The 19,565-nt window shown below is 37.3% G+C and overlaps 1 protein-coding gene across 2 annotated transcripts in view; it reads left to right on the plus strand.

The window, feature by feature from the left end:
• The first annotated feature begins 267 nt into the window (after nucleotides 1-267).
• The window catches only part of LOC117411686 (E3 ubiquitin-protein ligase UHRF2-like), a 74,656-nt gene continuing 55,358 nt past the window's right edge, over nucleotides 268-19,565 (plus strand). Inside the window, exon 1 of one of the 2 annotated variants that reach the window (XM_059035269.1) lies at nucleotides 268-611. In XM_059035269.1, coding sequence (XP_058891252.1) covers nucleotides 459-611 — 153 coding nt within the window. In that variant the 5' untranslated portion in view covers nucleotides 268-458. Of the gene's footprint in view, nucleotides 612-983; nucleotides 1,005-19,565 lie in introns of those variants that run through there. The other variant, XM_059035271.1, reaches the window with a different exon arrangement.

The raw sequence follows: 19,565 nt of genomic DNA on the forward strand, positions 1-19,565 counted from the left end.
CAGTTTAATTTTAATATGCAAGGGTGCAGTTGTTGTCACTTGAGGCATGGCTGAAAAGTGTAGCTATTTTATTTCAGGTTTACCCTACACTACTTTAATTATTAGCTAGAATCCAGAAGTCTCCGAGCAACTGAACGCGCTGCTTGCAATCTTTTTTCACATTTTGCCGCGTCTGTAATATTTCGTTGTGTTGGTCACATCAATTTAAACCCAAAATGTAAAAGCGAGCCTGTCTCTTTAAAAGTACATTTGTGCTGGCGTTTATTTCGCGAGATTTAGCTTGGCGCCGTGACCCCCTTGTGAGAGCAGTTCCTAGCAATAAACACACTCCCCTGCAGATCAGAACTGCCATGGAGCTGTAATCTTTTTCGTATTATTTCCTTTTTTCACACCCTCTATTTTTTTTTTTGCAAATTGGTTTCAGCGACATTGTTAGCAGTTGCATAGTAGTGGAAAACATGTGGATCCAGGTTCGGACCATAGACGGTAAAGAGACCCGAACCATAGACGATCTATCTAGATTAACGAAAATTGAATGTTTAAGATTGAAAATCCACGAGAGCTTCAACGTGAGCCCTGACCAACAGAGATTGTTTTACAGGGGGAAACAGGTAAGCGCCTATGTTTTGATTTGTATGTTGTTGTTGTTTTGTTTTTTTAAACACAATTATCCAGATGAAACGTGCCATGACTTCGCTTCCTGTTTTGATACAGATGTGCTAAGCTTCTTGCACAAAAAAAGAGGGAGATGCGGTATGTGCCAGCAGTTTGCCTGAGCATTCGCTTTAATCCACACATTCTGGCAATTGTGAACATTACATCTTTTGGTTTTATCGCAGGCCTACCTACAAATACGAATGACAAAAGACAGCATTGTTTTGTTGTAGGAAATATTAATTGGAAGAAAAAAAAAAAAGTTGGCTCCAGGATACATAAACAGTAATTTGCACGTTTTGGTAGGCAACATTAATAGCCGACGTGTTAATCAAGTTTTTGGGTGATACGTGAGTAACATTTTCTAACGGTGTGTTTGTTTTCAAATCTGTATATATATATATATAATATATATATATATATATATATATATATATATATATATATATATATATATATATATATATATATATATATAATATACACTTTTTGCATATTTGTTATTGCTACATTTTAAAATATTTGTAGAATTTTACATGCAGTTTATATTTTAGTAAGTACAAAGAAGGTGGAACAATTTTAAAGTTTTGCAGTACTTATGGGCATATATAAACAGACAAACTTTGGACACAAGCGGTGAGCTGCCAAACCATCAATCACACTGCAAAAAAAAAAAGTTAAACTGTATCCTATGTTTTCTTTAAAAAAAAAAAAACGTGGGGTGGGGCGAGGGTATACATTTAGACCATTTGACAATGCAAGTTGCACGTGTATCGGTTGTCAATCGATTACGTTGTGCAAAGTGTGTACAAAACAACATGATGATCGGTTTCCACTTGGACTGCCCCCGACCTGTGCATAGCACATTGCAAGGGTTTAACAGACACGGGTAAGGCCCTTTTTGAAAAGCTTGTTGTAAAATCAGACTAGAATGTACTTAAGCTAAGAAAGCATGCCAATTGGTGCAAAAGTGAAATGTGACAGTTTAGCCACTGAAATCGTATAAGTCACGTTCCAGTAACATTTAACTACAGTGTGTTATGACCAGACATGTTAATTACAGTATAGTGGGTGGGTGGTGGTCGGATTTTTTCTTTCAATAGGCCCGAATACCCGAATGTACCAAACGTGTATCAGTGAGTGCTAGTTCAAGTACTTTGTTTCCAAAGTAGTGCGTTAACCTCGGCATTATCTAGAAGTGATTTCAACATTTCGAAGGGGCAATAAGTTTTATTCTCATGCCATGTACTGGAGCAGATTACAGTAGACAGGTACACACTGCCCTAAGACGGTCAACACAAGAAATATTGTTTTTTGAGTGAAGAATTTTAGTTGGATTACTGTGTCAGTTGGTTACAGTCCCTAAATATTCTAACCTACAATTTTGAACACGGAGAGGGCTAATAAAAGGTGTTAAATAGAATAACATATTTGTGGAACATGTATTGAATCATTGGCAAATTGCATTAATAAATGAGTCATGTATTATAGTAACCATTTATATTGCAGAAAGTACTTTAGTAGACATGCCTTTTTTACTGTCAATTTTAGGTGATAAGATTCAGTAGAATGGGCAGTAGTAACAAAACAAACGGATAAAAGGAATTTCTTCAGTGTTTCATAGTTTTGTTGATAACAAAAATACCATATCCGGAGGAAAAGTTACCTTTTTTTGTTGTTTACTGTTTGTTCGTATTTTGCATCTTGAGCTACAACAGAGCATGTATATAATTACCTGTCGCTGCTGCAGGTAATTGCAAGAGCATGTCTAATTGCTAGGGCTGTGCTGATACTGCTGTTTACCGAGTAATTGCCCTGAAGTATTTGTAGGCAAGTATTAAATAAATCAAAACACCAACAAATATTTATTAATGTGCTGATTTCAAAAGAAGACGCGTCTGTAATATTTTACAATTTACAATTCAGTACCAATTATATTCTGCATTGAGTGTTTTAAAAGCTGATTGAGAGCGAATTTCTCTCTCAATGGGCAGCTGACATTTTTACTGCCATACCTAGGCCTTAAACTGACAATGAAACTGTGTTGCAAAACTAGCAAATGCAACTGATTTGTCATGTAAATGTGACCTTTCATTTCCTTGAACTTGAGCTACCTCTGCGGAAAACTGGGATATGGCGCATTTCTATGGAAACTAAAAAGTGAAAAAAAAGTTTCATATCGAAAGGATAAAAGAAAGGTCAGACAACAACTTTGGATTTCTTAAAGGCTCTCAGAAAATACCAGTATAGACACACCCCTACTGATTGGTTCACAGAGGGAGGCAAGAAAGAGGAAGGGAAATATCATTAATGAATGTAAACAAACTGGAATACCATCAAGGTCTGCTTTTGATGAAGTATAGTGGAGAGACCTGTAAATGGTTGAATAATTTAGTCACCCAGGAATTATTTTATTTTAAAATTGCAACACTTCAGCTTAAAAACAGAGGTAAGAGACAAAAGCATAAGACCCTTATTTATTTAATGTCTATTTAGGGTTTTTCATTTGCTGTGAACCACAACCTAGGTTTGTGTATGAAGACATTGTTTAATTGTTATTTTTAAACATATGTAGAATTAATTAATTAACTTTATGGATTTTAAACAAGGGGTGTTTGATATTGAACTGTTACTTTCCTTACAGTACGTCTGCTATTATGAAGTACAGTTGACATTTTTGAATGTGTAGGAGTTGTTATGGTCTATTTTGAACATGGTATTCCGAGAACATAAATAATGAAACACCGTAGTACATGGACGTTGAGTGAATCATTTATTCGTTTGAAGTCCGTTTAACACTTTTGTTATGGTTTTGTTTTTCCTCTAGTAAAATGTCTTTGTGATGGTCTTTGGCAAAAAGCAAGGCTTTGAGATGCTGGCTTTACACTTGGTGCACAGCAGATTCCCTCAGTCAGGTTTGATTATATAAGTCACTTTCTGTTAACATGATCTGAACCCCACTTTTGTTTTTCTGGTAATAGAGACTTAATGCTTTGGTGTTCTATCCAGGCACTTGCTGTACTAAATCCATGCCAGGACAATGTCAAGTTGTAAAAATGTAACCGGTTTGAAGAAAAATATTTTGTGCCTGGAAATGTAATTTGCTGTGTAGTAAAAAGATCAAACAAACTATAATGTCTCGTCACAAACAAGCACAGTAATTTTTTTTTTTCTAAACATATTTTTGGTGTATTTGTCATGGCTTTAACTGTACAGTAGTTTGGTGGCGGTGATGGAAATAAGTCTCCCATTGCATAGGGGAAGTGGAGCCATTCCGTGTTCAACAGAGAGCATAATGAGACTTAAATTTGAGCTTAATACCAATGTACGATATTATGGCTAATGGTGAAGTCAGGAATGGAAACGGCAAACCAATGAGTCTTTCCTAAAGAATGGGGTTTATGCAGCAGCAAAACCTATTTTAAAAAAAAACATTTACATTCGATCCAGTTTACACAATCAGTACTGCTAGCACAAAAACACAAATTGCAGGCCATCTTGCGATAGAGAGGGTCTGACTTGGGAGCAACAATGCTGTCAACTGCCTGCAATTTTTATCCTCGTTTCAGACTCGTTTGAAGATTAGCAACTGTTATTGTGACTGTGTGTGTGTAGCTATATATATATATATATATAATTAATATTAAATCAAGAAGGTTATTTTATACAAATTGCAACAAATCAAACCTTTTTTTTTTAATTATAGATGTGGATCTTCAAATTCTCAGTACTGGTTTTCATTTCACGCCACTGAAACAATACAGTAGACCAGCAATGCTAGAGCAGCAGCACTTTGAATTTACATGACAATGCTGGTTATGTTTTGATGGAGTGCATTTTATCTCTTCCCCCTTTTGTGGTAAACAAGCTTATATTAACATATAAAACTATGACTTTAATGGCCATTTGTTTAAAAGTGTTGCTTTTCGGCCAATGGAAAAAAAAAAAAATACGAGCAGGATTTTACTTAAGATTTGATCTTTAGCTATATGCAAATGAGCTGTGCCCTTATTTTTTGGCGTCTGTTTACATTGTGACGTTATGACTTCTGACAAAGTCTGTGAAAGCCTCTGTTTAGTCCCCAGGACCCAACCGTTTTAGAAGATGAAGTAATTGGCACTGCAGCTCAATTGTTTGGAACGAGAATGGTATCCGAGGCAATCCAGAAAACATGTGGCAGGATATTACCGACAAAGTCATTGCAGTTGCTTCTGTGAAAATGGAGCCCATCAACTGAGAGCTCAAGCTCTTGATAGAACCACATCTATAACTCCAGGGGTTCAAACTCCTGAGGAGGAGGCAGGGCTCGTGCCATTCCATCTCAATGTGACCCTGCATCTGTGCCACCTTCATTCTCCCATTCTGAAGACTCGCCCACATTTATTAGATAATGGGATGATCCACCAACAGGGTCTTGATCACTAAAATAATCTAAAAACAAGGGCTAAATAACGAGTCCGTTCACAACCAAAACAAAAATGGAGTAGTCGATGGGAGAAATTTGTAGAGGAAGAGCAGTGCTCAATATAGTGGCAAACGCTGCTGCTAATATTGCCACCTCTGCCAATCGCATAACTATAGCCTAACGACAGCATGGTTACAGTAATTAATAACTTGGATAATAGTTTCTGTACTGGTAACAGCAATCATGCAATAGCAACTAATAATTGCCCTAGTAGAGGAAATTAATAAATGTAGGAGAACATGTAGTTATGTTGTAGTTTGGTAGAGAAGTTAAATGAAGTGTAATCAATTCTAGTAATTATCAGTGTAATAACTGGGTTAAAAACATGAGTAAACTAGGAAGCTAGACTGAACAAGACACACATTATTCCCTGTGTGGTCAGAGGTACGTGGTAATTATGCTACTGATAAATGCTAAAATATGAGAAAATTGGTCTCCAATGGCTTGTTATTCTAACATCACGATCATATATGAATCGCTGGATAAAATATTGTCATGTGAACACAATTACTGCCACGATAAAGCAGATGGAAAGTTTTATAAATATGGCTCTGTCATCGAAGGAACAGTCTAGTGAAGCTGAAGCAGATTGTTTATGTTGATACATAAAGGAACATCTGAATAAGTCAATGATGGCGTATTGTACTGTACATGTGTATTTCATGTATTGAAATGGTTTTATGATATTCCCACTCAGAATATTCTTTCAGGTATTTTAATATTGTGCTGTATTTAATATTGCAGATAACTAATGGAAAATCCTGCTTAGCACAAGTTACTTTATGTAAAAGCTGAAACATTAAGGGAAAAACACAAGTTTGCTTTTATGAGGAAGACAATACTTTTGTGCACCACATACCTTCAAGCAAAAGGAAATATTTTTTTTTCTTAACATTTTTGGCATTGATTACTATAAAGCATAATATCTGCTTATTGTCTGTTTACCAATAGGTACTGCATACTTTAACCATGTTTTGGTTAGTTGTTATTGCTGTTGGATAAAAGAATGCCTCCATATAATCGTGATATCCAATGCTAACACCATGGCTGCACTGCTGCCCTCATGGGAACCCGATTAGAAGCAGCTGTTGCAAACATGGCGCAGCAATATGAACACTTAACTTCTGTAAAAAAAACAACAAACCTATACCCAGAGGCCCCCAGTGTTGTGAATGTCAAGGATATGGTCATATAGCTCATGAATGTCCAAATTGCCTTTGTCACTCTCTACACTGTGCTGAAATGTGGTATATAATTAGGGCTTCTATTTTTCTGTGTTTATTTTTAGCTATTTTCAAGTTTTATGTAAATTTAGTTTTTTTCCCGGGGCTTTTGCTTTTTATGTACTGTATGAAATTAGTGTGTTCGGTTACTTTCCAAAATGCTTGAGCGTTTGTTTTTTTTTTTTTACATTTTTGTAATGAGATGTTTAAGAGCTACTGTAGTCCTTAATTGTTTGTTTTTTCTTTATTCTTCCGTTATTTAATCCTTTAGTTTTTCACTCCTATGTTACATGCCACTCATTTTTAAAACTTCGTAAAATGCTCGGCCAGTGTTTTAGTCTGCTTACAGACCACCAGCTTCAACAATGGTTAAGTCACAGAAAATGGGAGGAATGTTACGACAATGGTCTGTGGCAGTTCAAGAGTTTCATTTTACCAACAAGTACAAGAAAGGGGTGTGAAAATATAAATGCAGACATGTCCAGGCAGCTACAAACCTGTGTGTAGGTAGACCGTATTGCAGCGACAATGATGGAATTGGAAATGACATTAGAGCCATTAAACACTCCAGAAGGATGACCCAGTTATCTGCAAGATCATTGAAGCTGTTGAAAGTGGAAAGAAACCTACTGATTGGAAGTATTTTCTCTTACGCTGATATGCCCAACTATGGCCTCGACTCAGGGTCATTGTTGGCAAGCAACACAGATGCTACTATCTGAACCCAGAGGGCCTAGTTGTTGCAACAATAGTGATACTGGAGCCACTCCAACACAACCTCTTATGTGGCTTCCATGATGCTGCCCCTGCAGGCCACCAAGCGGTCAAGAAATCATTGGAACCGTCTACTACACTTCCAGATGTGTGAAGCTTGTCAACGAGCTAAAGCCACAATGTCATCTACTGCTCCATTGGTCAGCCTGCCAGTTGTCAAGCCCTGGGAAATGATAGCAGTTACTATAGTAGAAGTTCCAATATCAGCCAGTGTAACAGGTATTTGTTAGTGTTGCAGGACTATTGCACTAAATGGCTGTAGAGGCAGTACCTATTCCAGACCAACACAACCTCTTATGCCCCCCCCCCCCTTTATAACACCACCCTCGCATACCGCCAGCTATTCTCTCTGAACAAATGTCACAAATATAAAACAGTGCTATTTTTATCCATTATATCGCCACCCCCCAGTCTGCCACACACCAGTCTGCCACCCACCCAACTTCCCAAGCCAAGCAAACGTAAATATAAGCATTGTAGTTTCCCTCATTTTAGCACCAGCAAAATAATCATGGCCAATTTAAAACAACAAAGTTATGCAGTTAACCTTTCCTAATTCGTTGGTAGAACTAGTACTGTAGTTTAAAAAAAAAAATAATGTTTTATTAAAATGGCCTGGAGATACTGTAATTGTTTAACTAAAAAAAATAAAACGTTTGTATTTATTGCAAACATAGAAGGTTGTGTGTGTAGGTTGTTTTTTTTTGTTGACTCTCACTATAACGCCACCCTCGCTTATTGCCCGTTTTTGCCCATGGCCTTTAGCTGGCGGTATAAAGAGGGTTGACTGTACTTGGGTTAATAACTTTTAAGATTGTATCATTTTCAGTTAATGTGCTTCAGTTTTTTAAAACTGAAAATACTTATTTGTCCAGACGTCATAGTGTAAGTAATAGCTATACCCTTCGTCTGGTATGTGCTTTGAGGCTGTAGTGGTGAGCGTGTAATGCTGTACAGCTGGATGGGTGTTCAGTTCTGACTCGAGCCATCGAGCTCTCGCTGTCATAGTTGTTTTTGGACTGCTGGGGAAACTGAATGGATTCATTAACTGATCCACTGTTGCCCGAGTGTTGTAAACCTGATAGTCACGCTGTTGTCTGGTAGCGAGAAATTAGGTTATTCTGTTTCAGGGAGTTTTATTTTGTGTCTGTAACTGTGTGCCTGTGTTGCTTAGCAACTTGGTGAGCTTTAGAAAAAACTAAAACCAAAAAACTGCTGATTTTCACCAGAGAAAGGAGAATTTAGCTGAGATGAGGCTAGTTCTGCCAGAACAAGGATTCAGTCAGAGATTTGTGACCTTTATTTTACCTCGTCTTACAAAATGTGAATACTTGCAAAAGCAAGGCTTCAGTTGGCGCACTAGTGACATTTTGGAGAAGAGCCAGTACTGACGCAGTGTTTTGCTTTGCAGTGCGTTTTCTGAAGGCGCAGGCTTCTAAGTGCGTAAGCTGGCTGTTCCATTCTGCTCCCCTGCTCTCTTAGCTCCCTGAAAAAAAAGGTCTTCTGATGTAGGGAGATGAGTGACGGCACTTCCAGAAAGAAAGGTCTCATGACTCGGCCTGGTAATGCTCCTTGAGGAGATGTCACCCTCGGCTGGTCCTTCACGTTTTTTTAGCATATTTTGGTCTAAAATTGTGTTTACCTCTGTATCTGTTCACAATACTCCACTTCCTCTAAAACCACTGCAAATACAAACTGTCAGTAATTTGTAAACTTAATGCGGAATGCAGGAGGCTTTGCAGAATAAAAACAAAATCATGTATTCCACTAGTTAAAATGATAAGGTAAAGGAAGCTTGCAGTGGCAGGGATACAGGCACTAGAATAGTGACCTATTTTTGGATTCTGGTAGGGTGGCGCCGTTGGATACTTCCTACGATAGCATTTTGTTTCGTGTCTGTTTGTGTTAAAAGGGCACATACCAGGGCAGTAAAACCAATTACGTTTTTTCTTATCATTTTGAACAACCAATAACACTGCCAGGTGTAAAATATTTTGTCTCTTTGCTAGTTTTATTATATTTATTTTTTATTTATTTATTTATAATTTTTGGGGGGGATTTTTAATTTTTTTTTTTCTAAATTAAAAAAAACACAAAACTTCCTGTTCTGTTGGTCACATGGTCTGGTTAAAGCAAGACCATTGGAGTGAAACTAACCTACAGCACAGAAATGTATCAGTTTACATAGGTAGCATTTAATTTGAAACCTCATTTAAAAAAAAAAGGCAACATTCATAGAACTGGTGTTTAAAACTGTACATACGTGCTAACCATTGCTTTAAAATCAATTTTCTGACCTCATTAGCTTAATACATTGTTACTAGTCACTCTCTTTTTTTATTGTGGTAATAATCTTTTGGTTCTTGGTTAATTTATGCCTGCATTTAGCTTGTTGGAAACTGGCACATTAAAGGCGTTTGGAGGACACAGAGCTATTGGTTTACACACAGCAGCCAGCCGGTCAGTGAGAGCGAGTTACACTCCTGAAGCTTATTTACAAATGCTAGCGTGGTATTTCTTTTTGTGATGTTAATGAATTGGCAGAACTTTGGAACAGATACAGGTGTCCCATATTCAAAGAGACCTGATCCAGTTATTTTTCTCTCTCTAAAGCCCTGGACTTGTCCAATGTGATCAATAACGACATGATTTTTCAGTCGCATCGGGTTTGCGATGGGATTCCCTCGCGTCGGTTAGTGCAGAGATGCCAACTGCATCTACTATTTTGGAGGTTCTGCTACGTTGAAGGGGTATAATACTACACTTTTTATTACATGAATAAATGGTGGCTACTCCCTGAACATTTATGAAGTAGTATTTCAGTACCATGTGTGTGTTCCTGTTAATTTTTTTAATCAGTTAATAGTTCTTAAATAATACTGTGTTTCACTCACAGTTTATTGTGGCATTTTAACTGAAATCATAAAAGCTCTGAGCCTGGTTGCTTAGTAACCAGTTTAAGGGTCCTTCAGAAACTGCTGCGCAAATGTCACATCGCACGTTTACTTGGTTGCTTATCAGTAAGGCTGGGATTAAGTTATGGTGGTCACGGATTCCGTGATTTTAATAGAGAACATTGAACTTTACCAACACAACCTGAAATTCCACCTTAACCAAAAAACCCCCACCTTATTCACAGTTTAATTAGCTTGGTTGTCTTACTTTGCAATGTAGCCATTCACACTTTAAATCAATTGACAGGGCTGAAAAAATTGAAATGCAGTGCAACTCTACTGCCTGATTTTGTCAACCTGCATTTTTCAATGCCTGTCGGGTCTTTGACCCAAATCCAGCGAAGTATCTCGGCATAGCTAATAAGTGTTTGAGGCCATTCTACTGTTTGAAGACAACTGTGTAGCACAGCGTGAATACCGTGCTTACTACGAAATTGTCAGTGAAATGCAGGGCAGTTAAGGTCATGAAGGGCAAGGCAATGTTGCCTTCGTTGGGCATGAAGATTCACGGGCACCAAGACTATTTCATATTCATGAAACAAGCTTTCATAAAGAAATACAAAGGGTAATTTTTGGCAAAAAAAAAAAAAAATTATATTCAGGGTATTGTGATTAATACACACCACTGACTAATACATAGACTAGAGGCTTAGATACAGCCTTAGTGATACAACAGCACAAGTAAGCGATGTCAGTGGGTGAAGAGAAACATTTTCAGGCAAACTGGCTGAAGATTTACCTATGGCTGGAGTTTAATAACGGTAGTGGTCAAATTAATTGTTCAGTCTGCGTAACTGTAGTTTGCTAACCGCTGTTACAAAACCTGTACAAACAACGCGGCTTTGAAATAAAAAATCGAAATAGAAACTTTGTCAGGCAGTGGAGAGTGCTCTGCATCACAATGATGAACAGCTGCATGTACATAATGTTAGAGACAATATATAGTTTCACAGTTCTTGAAATTTACAGTTGCAAAGGATTTACAGTTTTATTATGGTGCACTGCTGGACACTCGATTCAGGAAACACATGGCATGCTGTTTTTAAGCAGACACATTCTAACCCCCTTTTGTGAAAGCACACGTTTTACTAGTTAAAACTCAGAAGTACGTAAGGTAGTGAGAATGTATTACACAAAAATAAATGAAAACAGAAATTGATGCACTTCTCAAGATTGTGTTTTGTTCACTATCTCTGCTACTTGAACCATGTCATAGTTACTTGCACTTTTTTTTAATTTAATTAAATTTTTTATTTCAGCAAAACAATAATTATCCAATATATATAATTTCAATATACTTCGGTTTGTATATGGTGGTGGTGGTGGTGTTGTTGTTTGTGTGGACAAATGCTGGTTCTCATGTTCAGATATCCGCTCATAATTTAAATATTTGTTAGGATATTTGTTTGTTTTCAAAAAGTAATAAGCCATTATATTGTTCAGAACGAAAGGCAGGGACAGCATAGCAGGGGGGCATGGCCTGTGTTTTACAGCAAGACGTTACAGTAACATGTCAAAGTAGAGAAATATCCTAGGAGTAAAGAATACGTTGTGTAGGCCTTACTTTACCCCAGTGATTTAACTACAAAACAGCGGATGCCAAATAGCAGTTCAAGTTAAATGTTGTTTTGTTAATTCCAGAAATAAATAGTACATAAAGTTGACACAACATTTCACAGATCACGTTTATGCAGAATTCTCTGTTATATACGCAGGAAATTAATAAAATGCAAAAAAATAACAGCAGTGCGTTTCTAAAACACAGATGTAAAATGCAACAGATCCCCTTTTCATCCCTATCCAGTAATTTTGTTTATATTACGAAGTAGTTTTATGCAGTGCAACATGTAAAAATTGTTCCACTGCATACTTTAAAAAAAAAAAAAAAAAAAAGCAGCAGAGTTCTCGGTATCCCATGTAGCACTGTGCACATCCCTGGTATTAGAGCAAATCAGTAATCTGTATCAGACCATCTTACCTGTTGAGACTCAGCCAAGAATTTGGACAAATAAAACGCATTCTCAAAAATCATGGTTTTAAGACCATGGGTGAGGCCTGCAGGGTTTTAATTGAGAACTATTCTGTTATCTTTCCTGCTTTTGCAAAACTTGCAGCAATTGCAATTACGATACCTGTATCTTGTGTACCAGCAGAACTGGGTTTTAGCTGTCAGAACAGAGTGCAGACCAGCAAACGCTCTCGTTTACATGAGGATCATCTAAAACATGACAATTTCAGTGGAAGCTCCTGAGAATTAAGGATTTGGATTTGGAAAGAACACGAGTCATTTTTTGACTTGTGTGCTAAAAGGAAAATTTAAACTGCAAAACTGTAAATAGTTGTGATGTTGACAGCCACCCGCAGAGACACTGGTACATGTTCTACAACACTGATTTTTATGTCGTGAATGGGGGGGATTTTCAAAAGAAAACATTTCATGGTAAGCTTGTCTTTGTCTATTTCTACTACCATTATTTATACTGTGTACTGTTTTGCATGTTAACCTTTGTTAATCTGAAATACTTACATTAGAAAATAATATAACTATGTTGATGCAATATGCAGATGTTATGGTTGAAAACACAGATTTTGAGATGGTTTGCTTTTTACAAATGCACATTTTTAAAGGCTAGCGTGACCATTATTATTATTATTTTTTTTAATTTCTTGCCATTGCCGTTTCTTCACAGTAAACAGTGGCCATAGACCTGTTTTCATAAAGTAATAACATGAGGTTTACTTGTGCCTTATTGTAGCTGAACGAAACCAAACAAAAACTGAAATTTAACTTTAAACACTTCAAATAAAACAAATGTGGAAATGGTGTCGTAAAATGAAAGGGAAAAAGACTCGCCGTTTTTGGTTCTCTTATTACATTCCACACAGTCGCAACAAAAAATATATACTATATACAAACTATATAAAAATCACTACACAACATTTACAGCAAGTTGGGCACTGTTTAAGCGAGGCATTTCAGAATGATGTGCTTGCCTTTTTTTCTGTCATAAAAAGGGCTTAGGTCGGTCAGGGTGTCCTCGGTTCACCGCACACCAGCGACCCTTGTCTGGACGGGCACCTGAGGGCTTGCCTGTAAGCTGCCCAGTGCTGTGTTGTCCTGGCATCACACGCTTCGGAGGACAGCGTGTGTTCGTCTTCGCCGCTTCTGAGTCAGCACAGGGGTGGTAGCGGTGAGCTGAGCCTAAAAATAATTGGCTATTCCATATTGGGGAGAAAAATGATAAAAACAATTGGCGACTACTAAATTAAAAAAAAAAAAAAAACATTGTGCATCCCTTCCTGTGATTTCATTGGGCAGTGTGTGGAAAGATATATATATATTTTTTTTTTGTGACGCAACCTCTTCCATTGAGATGCGGGCAGTGTGTTCTGGGCTTTTATAAGCTAGCAGACTTTGGTTTAGTAAGAATTCAGGCTTTGCTTTTGTACTTCCTTTGTTTGCTTAAAGTTCGCATCCAAATGATGCCCACAGTGAATGTATAGCTTAATCCTTCTCATAAGCTGGCAAACTTCCATCATCTGAACAGTTTTGGCAAATTGACACAGCTACTGTATTGGCACATTTATCCTATGCTCAGGGTATTATAAAAATTACAATAATGTAAAATACTGCCTTCCATATATTCTATTAGGCATGATGCTAATTACAGAAAACGCTGCGAGTTTGATTCTAGCTGGCCTATCGTATGACAAGAGCGCACATTCTTTTTTTGTCATTATATTTTCAACAATAGTACGTAATACAATAAGTCAAGCAACAGAAAACAAAGCTGACATGAGACTGATGCGACTCAAAGCACGACTATACAAGTACATGTTTTTCACCAAGTGAGTTTCCCATGTGTTTGTATTTGTGATTTACAATTGGACAAAAATAACTAAATGACTTGCAAGGTTCTGTGGTAAAGTTACCAATGCTTCTATGAGAGTCTTAATATAAAGACATTGCTGGCTAAAAGTACTGTTTACAACTTGAAATGTCATTGCAGTCAGCTTGCATGATACTGAGACGGTTCCTTTGCTGCAGCTAATATCAGTTAAGGCTGTAAATGACAATATAACATTTTGCTCTCCGAGTAATAGCATAGATAACTGCCTGAGCGTAATTTGCCCAGAGTTGCGGCATCACTCGATTCTAAACCATAGACTTAATATTGCAGTTTTGAGTGCCTCGCTATTAGAATTGTAACACTGATGTGACAAAGGAAATACTGGACTAGGCTTATAAATTATATACAGGGCATGGAACATAGACAATACTGGATACTTGGCGTCACAAACAACAGATCTGAAGGTGATATTTTACTGTATGCAAGCATTAACAGCTGGTTTCACAGACCCCGACGAACACAAATAAGTACTATAGGTAACATTCCTGTCTAAGATTATGGAAAATCAGGGTATGTGAAACCAATCTATTTATTTAATTATTATTATTATTTTATTTTTTTAAGTGTTTTTAATACTGGAAAGTGAATATGTGTTTTTACATATAGGCTGTATATATTTTTCTCTGAATTGCAGAAACGAAAGCACTTGCATAAATCGTGTTTTTTTGAAGGTCTTCGAAAAACGGCCACTGTGAGAGAATTATACTGTACTCGTCTCCATAGCAACCCCTTTTCAAGAATGTTTTTTGAGGACACTGCAGTATTTTTTGTTTCTGGGTAAAGGGTGGATCGTCAAAGAAGAGAAATAACCACTAAGATTTGCTTTAAAAATTTTGGAATAAATGGATTCAGTTTTAACATTAGTAGGCATGGTCCATTTTAATCGGTTATGCCTTCATGCTTAAAAACTGCCAGGGATTATAAGAAAGTGGGGGAGCACTTCACTAATTAATTAATATGTTTATTGAATGCCTACAGTAGGAGAATAATGCAGTTTACGCAATTACTCTATTAACTTGCTGAGCACATTGATACAGTTTCTGTTCAGGTGGACTCGGTACGGTTTGTTTCCCAAGCAGACTTTGTTGTTCACACTTCACACCAAATGTACCGTGTGTGAACCAAATCCCCTAAGCGGACCCAGTGTGAACACACCCTTGGGTACATTTGGAAGAAAACAAAAGGAAGTCACACCTTGCACAGTTTTTGACCTTTGACCACGGGGTGAAGCCACAAAAATAAAAATCTCAAATTATCAAGAAAAGGTCAAGGTCTCGGGTTTGTCTGTGCAAAATTTCAGGAAGGTCATATTTTTTGTTTGCTTTGAAACAAAATGAAACCTTAACCTAACCTAACCTCCTCTCCCCCCAACTCACATTTCTAAGAAACCTGAATAATCTTCAGGTAACACACATTTAATTTTAAATCAGATGACATGAGTAAATTAATAACACATCATCAGTTAGAAAATAAGTCACCACCCTTTCTCCCCACACCAAGGTCACACCAGTCTGACCTCTCTCTTTTTATATATTGTATTCTTCCACCAGTGCAAAATTAGTTAATATACTTTGTCTTTTAGAAGCTGTATATTTGCTGGAAAAAACATATTGTTGAGTAAATGCATTTATTTTTTTGATATTCAGGTTTTTTTTGTTTTGTTTTTTTAAAAAGTGCAGTTTGTAAAACTAAAAATATAACTGCTTATTTACACGTTTTGATACACTTTGATAAGTAGTTTCTTTAGTACAATAATCAGCTCTGCACCTTTTATTTTGTATTCCGCCAAACGTGCTGCTTACATCTCTTCTCAACACTAGTTTAACTTCCCTGGTTTCCCAGTCAGTCAGTGAGGCAGGCATGCAGAATGTCACATCAGTCAACCTGAATAAAACTACGCACTGCATTACAATATACACTGATCTCTGCAATTACTGTAATGTGTTTAACTTTGTATACCATATTCTTCCAAATATGAACCCACAGAAGTTGTTGTTGTGGTGGTGTGTGTGTGTGTGTGTGTGTGTGTGTGTGTGTGTGTGTGTGTGTGTGTGTTTTTTGTTTTTTTATAAATATACTCATTCCCTTTTGTTAATAAGATCCAACTCAACCGATCTCCACCCTTTTGAGATCCTGCAGTCCGGTTAAATTTGGTACTTGAGCCCGGGGCTTTACAGGATCTATTGCCGTGGCCGAGGAGATGAAGATACTGAGATTGTAAAAAAAAAATATATATATATATAAATTCACTGCAAATGATTTATTTTTGTTAACAATTATATTTAATTTCTGATAGTGTTTGACTATAAAATTTTGATTATCTATTTGGCCTCAAGTCAGTCAGTATGGCTGCAAAGTGTTTTTTGTTTTGTTTTTCAAAGCTGTTGACCCTGCACAGTCATGTGAACTTGTTTAGTCAGTCACAGCATTTAATTTATCCAAGCCATTTTCCAAAATAACATACCTGAAACCTTCACAGGCTTAACTAAAACTTTGTGAAAATATCTAGAATCTAGAAAGTAAAAATATCAGACACAATGACTAATTTCTTCATTGTATCCTACCCTGTATCAATGTTTTGCAACCGAGGGGCTAAAAAGCAAGCATTTTAGAATGGCCCTGTACTGACTTAAATGTTGGAATGTTGATACATTTAACCGTTTCATGATAGTCCGGTGTATGCTTACCATGCACTGAATCAAGAGAAGAAAGGAAACATCATCAATGGTCAATACAATGGCACAATTTAAACTGGTTCAGGTAACAGAAACATGTTTGTAGCCTTTCTGTTCCAAAACCTCAACAGGAAGCAAGTGGTAGCGTTTAATTATTTGTAGTTCATTGCTCTCAGCGTCCAAGCCTGAAGGTTACTATCGTTGTATTATGGTGTGTTTTTTTTTTTTTTTTTTTAATCTGCCTGGGAGATTCCTGGCAACGGTGCTCTAGCAGTAGTGCCAAGCAACTACTGCTTGTTTGGTATCGCATGCAAGTGTGCTATTTTGTTATTTAATGGAAAGTTATCAGATTTAGTAAAACAGTACAGTGTTGGCCAAATACCTTTAGTTTTCTCCAGCAGTTCTCATTCTGCGCAGCATGATGCATAATGTAAGTAGTGCCACGCCCCCCCCCCCCTTTCAATCTTGATTTCCACTACGTCATTGTGTGAGCCAAACAGGAATGCTTCTGCTAGGATGTGACCTCTTTAAACACTGTTATATCTCTCAGGAAGCAATTAGGAGCATTGTCATATTTTCCAGATTGCGTTTTGTCATAAACTAATAAAGAGCTGATATTTTCAATATCAGCTATGGAGCACTGCATTCACGGACAAATGTGATTTTGAATATTTATCTCGGTATTTATGGTTGTGTGATTTTGAAGTTACAGATATACCACACTCGGACCACTTGTTTGTGACATGAAGTGTTTTAAAGAACCAGTATTGGCTGTCGCCTTCACTGCAGAAAAGCATTTTCTTTCCTGTGGAAGAATTAACCCAGTTTGTTGTCCGACCCAGTTTGTTCTGCATCCGTCCCAGTTGGAGGGTAGTGTGTGTATGTATGTGGAATAATCAAGTAGCAGCACCTAGCTACTAACAATATTTACATCTGTCCAGCATTGATTCAGAAAGTGTGTAATCATTCTTGAAGTTATCCGGTAATGCTGCTCAATTATTTCATTTATGCAGTGATTTGGATATTCAAGTTTATGGTTCTTTGTCACAGATGTGCTGTGTGTAACACAAGTTCTGTGTAATTCAGTTGCGATGCAAGATTCATCTGGGGTAGTATGACTTCATGGCTGTAATTACACGTTTAACAGTATATCTGCATGGTCAAGGCTACATTTACCATGTTTGGGTAGGATTTGTGCTGTTTCTACATAACACATTAATGGATATCTCTGCTCCAATTGGCTGAAACACCCTTGAGCATTGTAATAATTTTAAACTATGCCACATACCTGTACTTAATAATGTACAGCCTAATTTCAGAGTAACCTGTTTATATTATTTTGCCTCCACTTCAATATGGATTTATTGTGTTGTCGCAATTTACTAGCATTTGTAAATGTGTCTATTAAAGGTTGTATAATTTCACGCAAGAATAGTTTGCCTCCATTTCTCCTGTCTATATGTTAGCATTTCTAGGAGACCACACATGAGAGGCAGTTGTTACAGTTGTTTTAGAAATACAAACACCTGTTTACAAGGAAGTGGGTTGAGACCACAAAATCTCATTGTACTGTATGTTTCCACATAGCGTGTGGTTGAGAATTGCTTTTGGTCACAGTTGAAGGTGAACTTGTGACTCGGAGTTGATGCTGTTGACGACTAGTGAATAGAAGCGACTGAGTCTGGACCACACTGAAAATGAGGCACCAGTGTATTCTCTCAGTCGCTAGAGCAGGGACACCACGTGCAGAGGCAACGTGATGCTTCTCGCATTGCCCTATGAATAATCCCCAGCAAAGCTGCAGTGTTGCACAATCCTGTTCAGTTTTAAACTACAAGGTGTCCCATAAGTCAGGCATCATGGGAAATATATCCTATATTATTCTACATGTTAATACAATGAGTACAATATGATGGCTCTCACATGCATACGTTCACATCAAAATGATCTGAATTTGTTCCTCTTTGCTTAGACATGCTTTTGATACCTACTATGAAAATCGGATGCTAAAAACCTCAACATTTTTAAATATGTAGCACATGTGGTTATGCTTTTGAAACATTGCTAACTCATTATTGCAAATATAAGCTCATGAGGAACAATACGTGCCTGCATGTATGTATGTATGTGTGGGAGAATTGTTACACAGCAGAGTATGAAGCCAATATCTGAAAGCTTTCCTGATCTGAACCCAGACACTCGACTGTGCTGCATCACAAATGTCAGTGCTTTCATTGAGCGCAGTGCTAAAGGCAGTAGAACTGGGCAGACAAAGTTTAAGCAAACCCAGCACATTTGACCCTGCACGTGGCTGTGTTACAGTTGAGCTATAAATTGCTTCGGCTTATCAGCTGTAAGAATCTTCGTGGATTGGAGAATGCAATCTCTCACTAATTCAACATCAGAAAATTGTAGTTTTTTCTTTGCAAATGGCCAAGCGACCTAAAAGCTAGCCAATGTAATCATTTCGGTTTCAATCATGGATGTCTCTAGGGTTGCTTGCCGAGTGATCAGCTGTTTCAAGCTGGCAATTATAACATCCTGTTCAGGAGACTGCAGTGGAAATGTATCTGCAAAACCAGTATGATTTGTGGAGATAAGGTGCTTCCGTTTACCAGTACGAGGAATACTCAAACTTGTGTTTGCACAGTAAACAGAAAGGTTTGTCTTTCAGTTCCATAACCGCGTATTTTTGCTCCTATCTTTTGCTTATGATTCTGTTTGGCGCCAGCTTTCCCTTCAATGAAACTGTCTGAATATTTTCATCCGATTTTTGGTACTACTGGAAGGCACAGAAAGCTCTCCTCCATCTTTGGAAACTCTCACCACAAAGCGATATATTGAAAACTCACAACTGTACACTACAAACAAGGAAACGCTGGTAGAGCCTGTGCTTCTGTTACTAAGAT

This window comes from Acipenser ruthenus, chromosome 1 (assembly GCF_902713425.1).
Source record: "Acipenser ruthenus chromosome 1, fAciRut3.2 maternal haplotype, whole genome shotgun sequence".
Taxonomy (NCBI): domain Eukaryota; kingdom Metazoa; phylum Chordata; class Actinopteri; order Acipenseriformes; family Acipenseridae; genus Acipenser; species Acipenser ruthenus.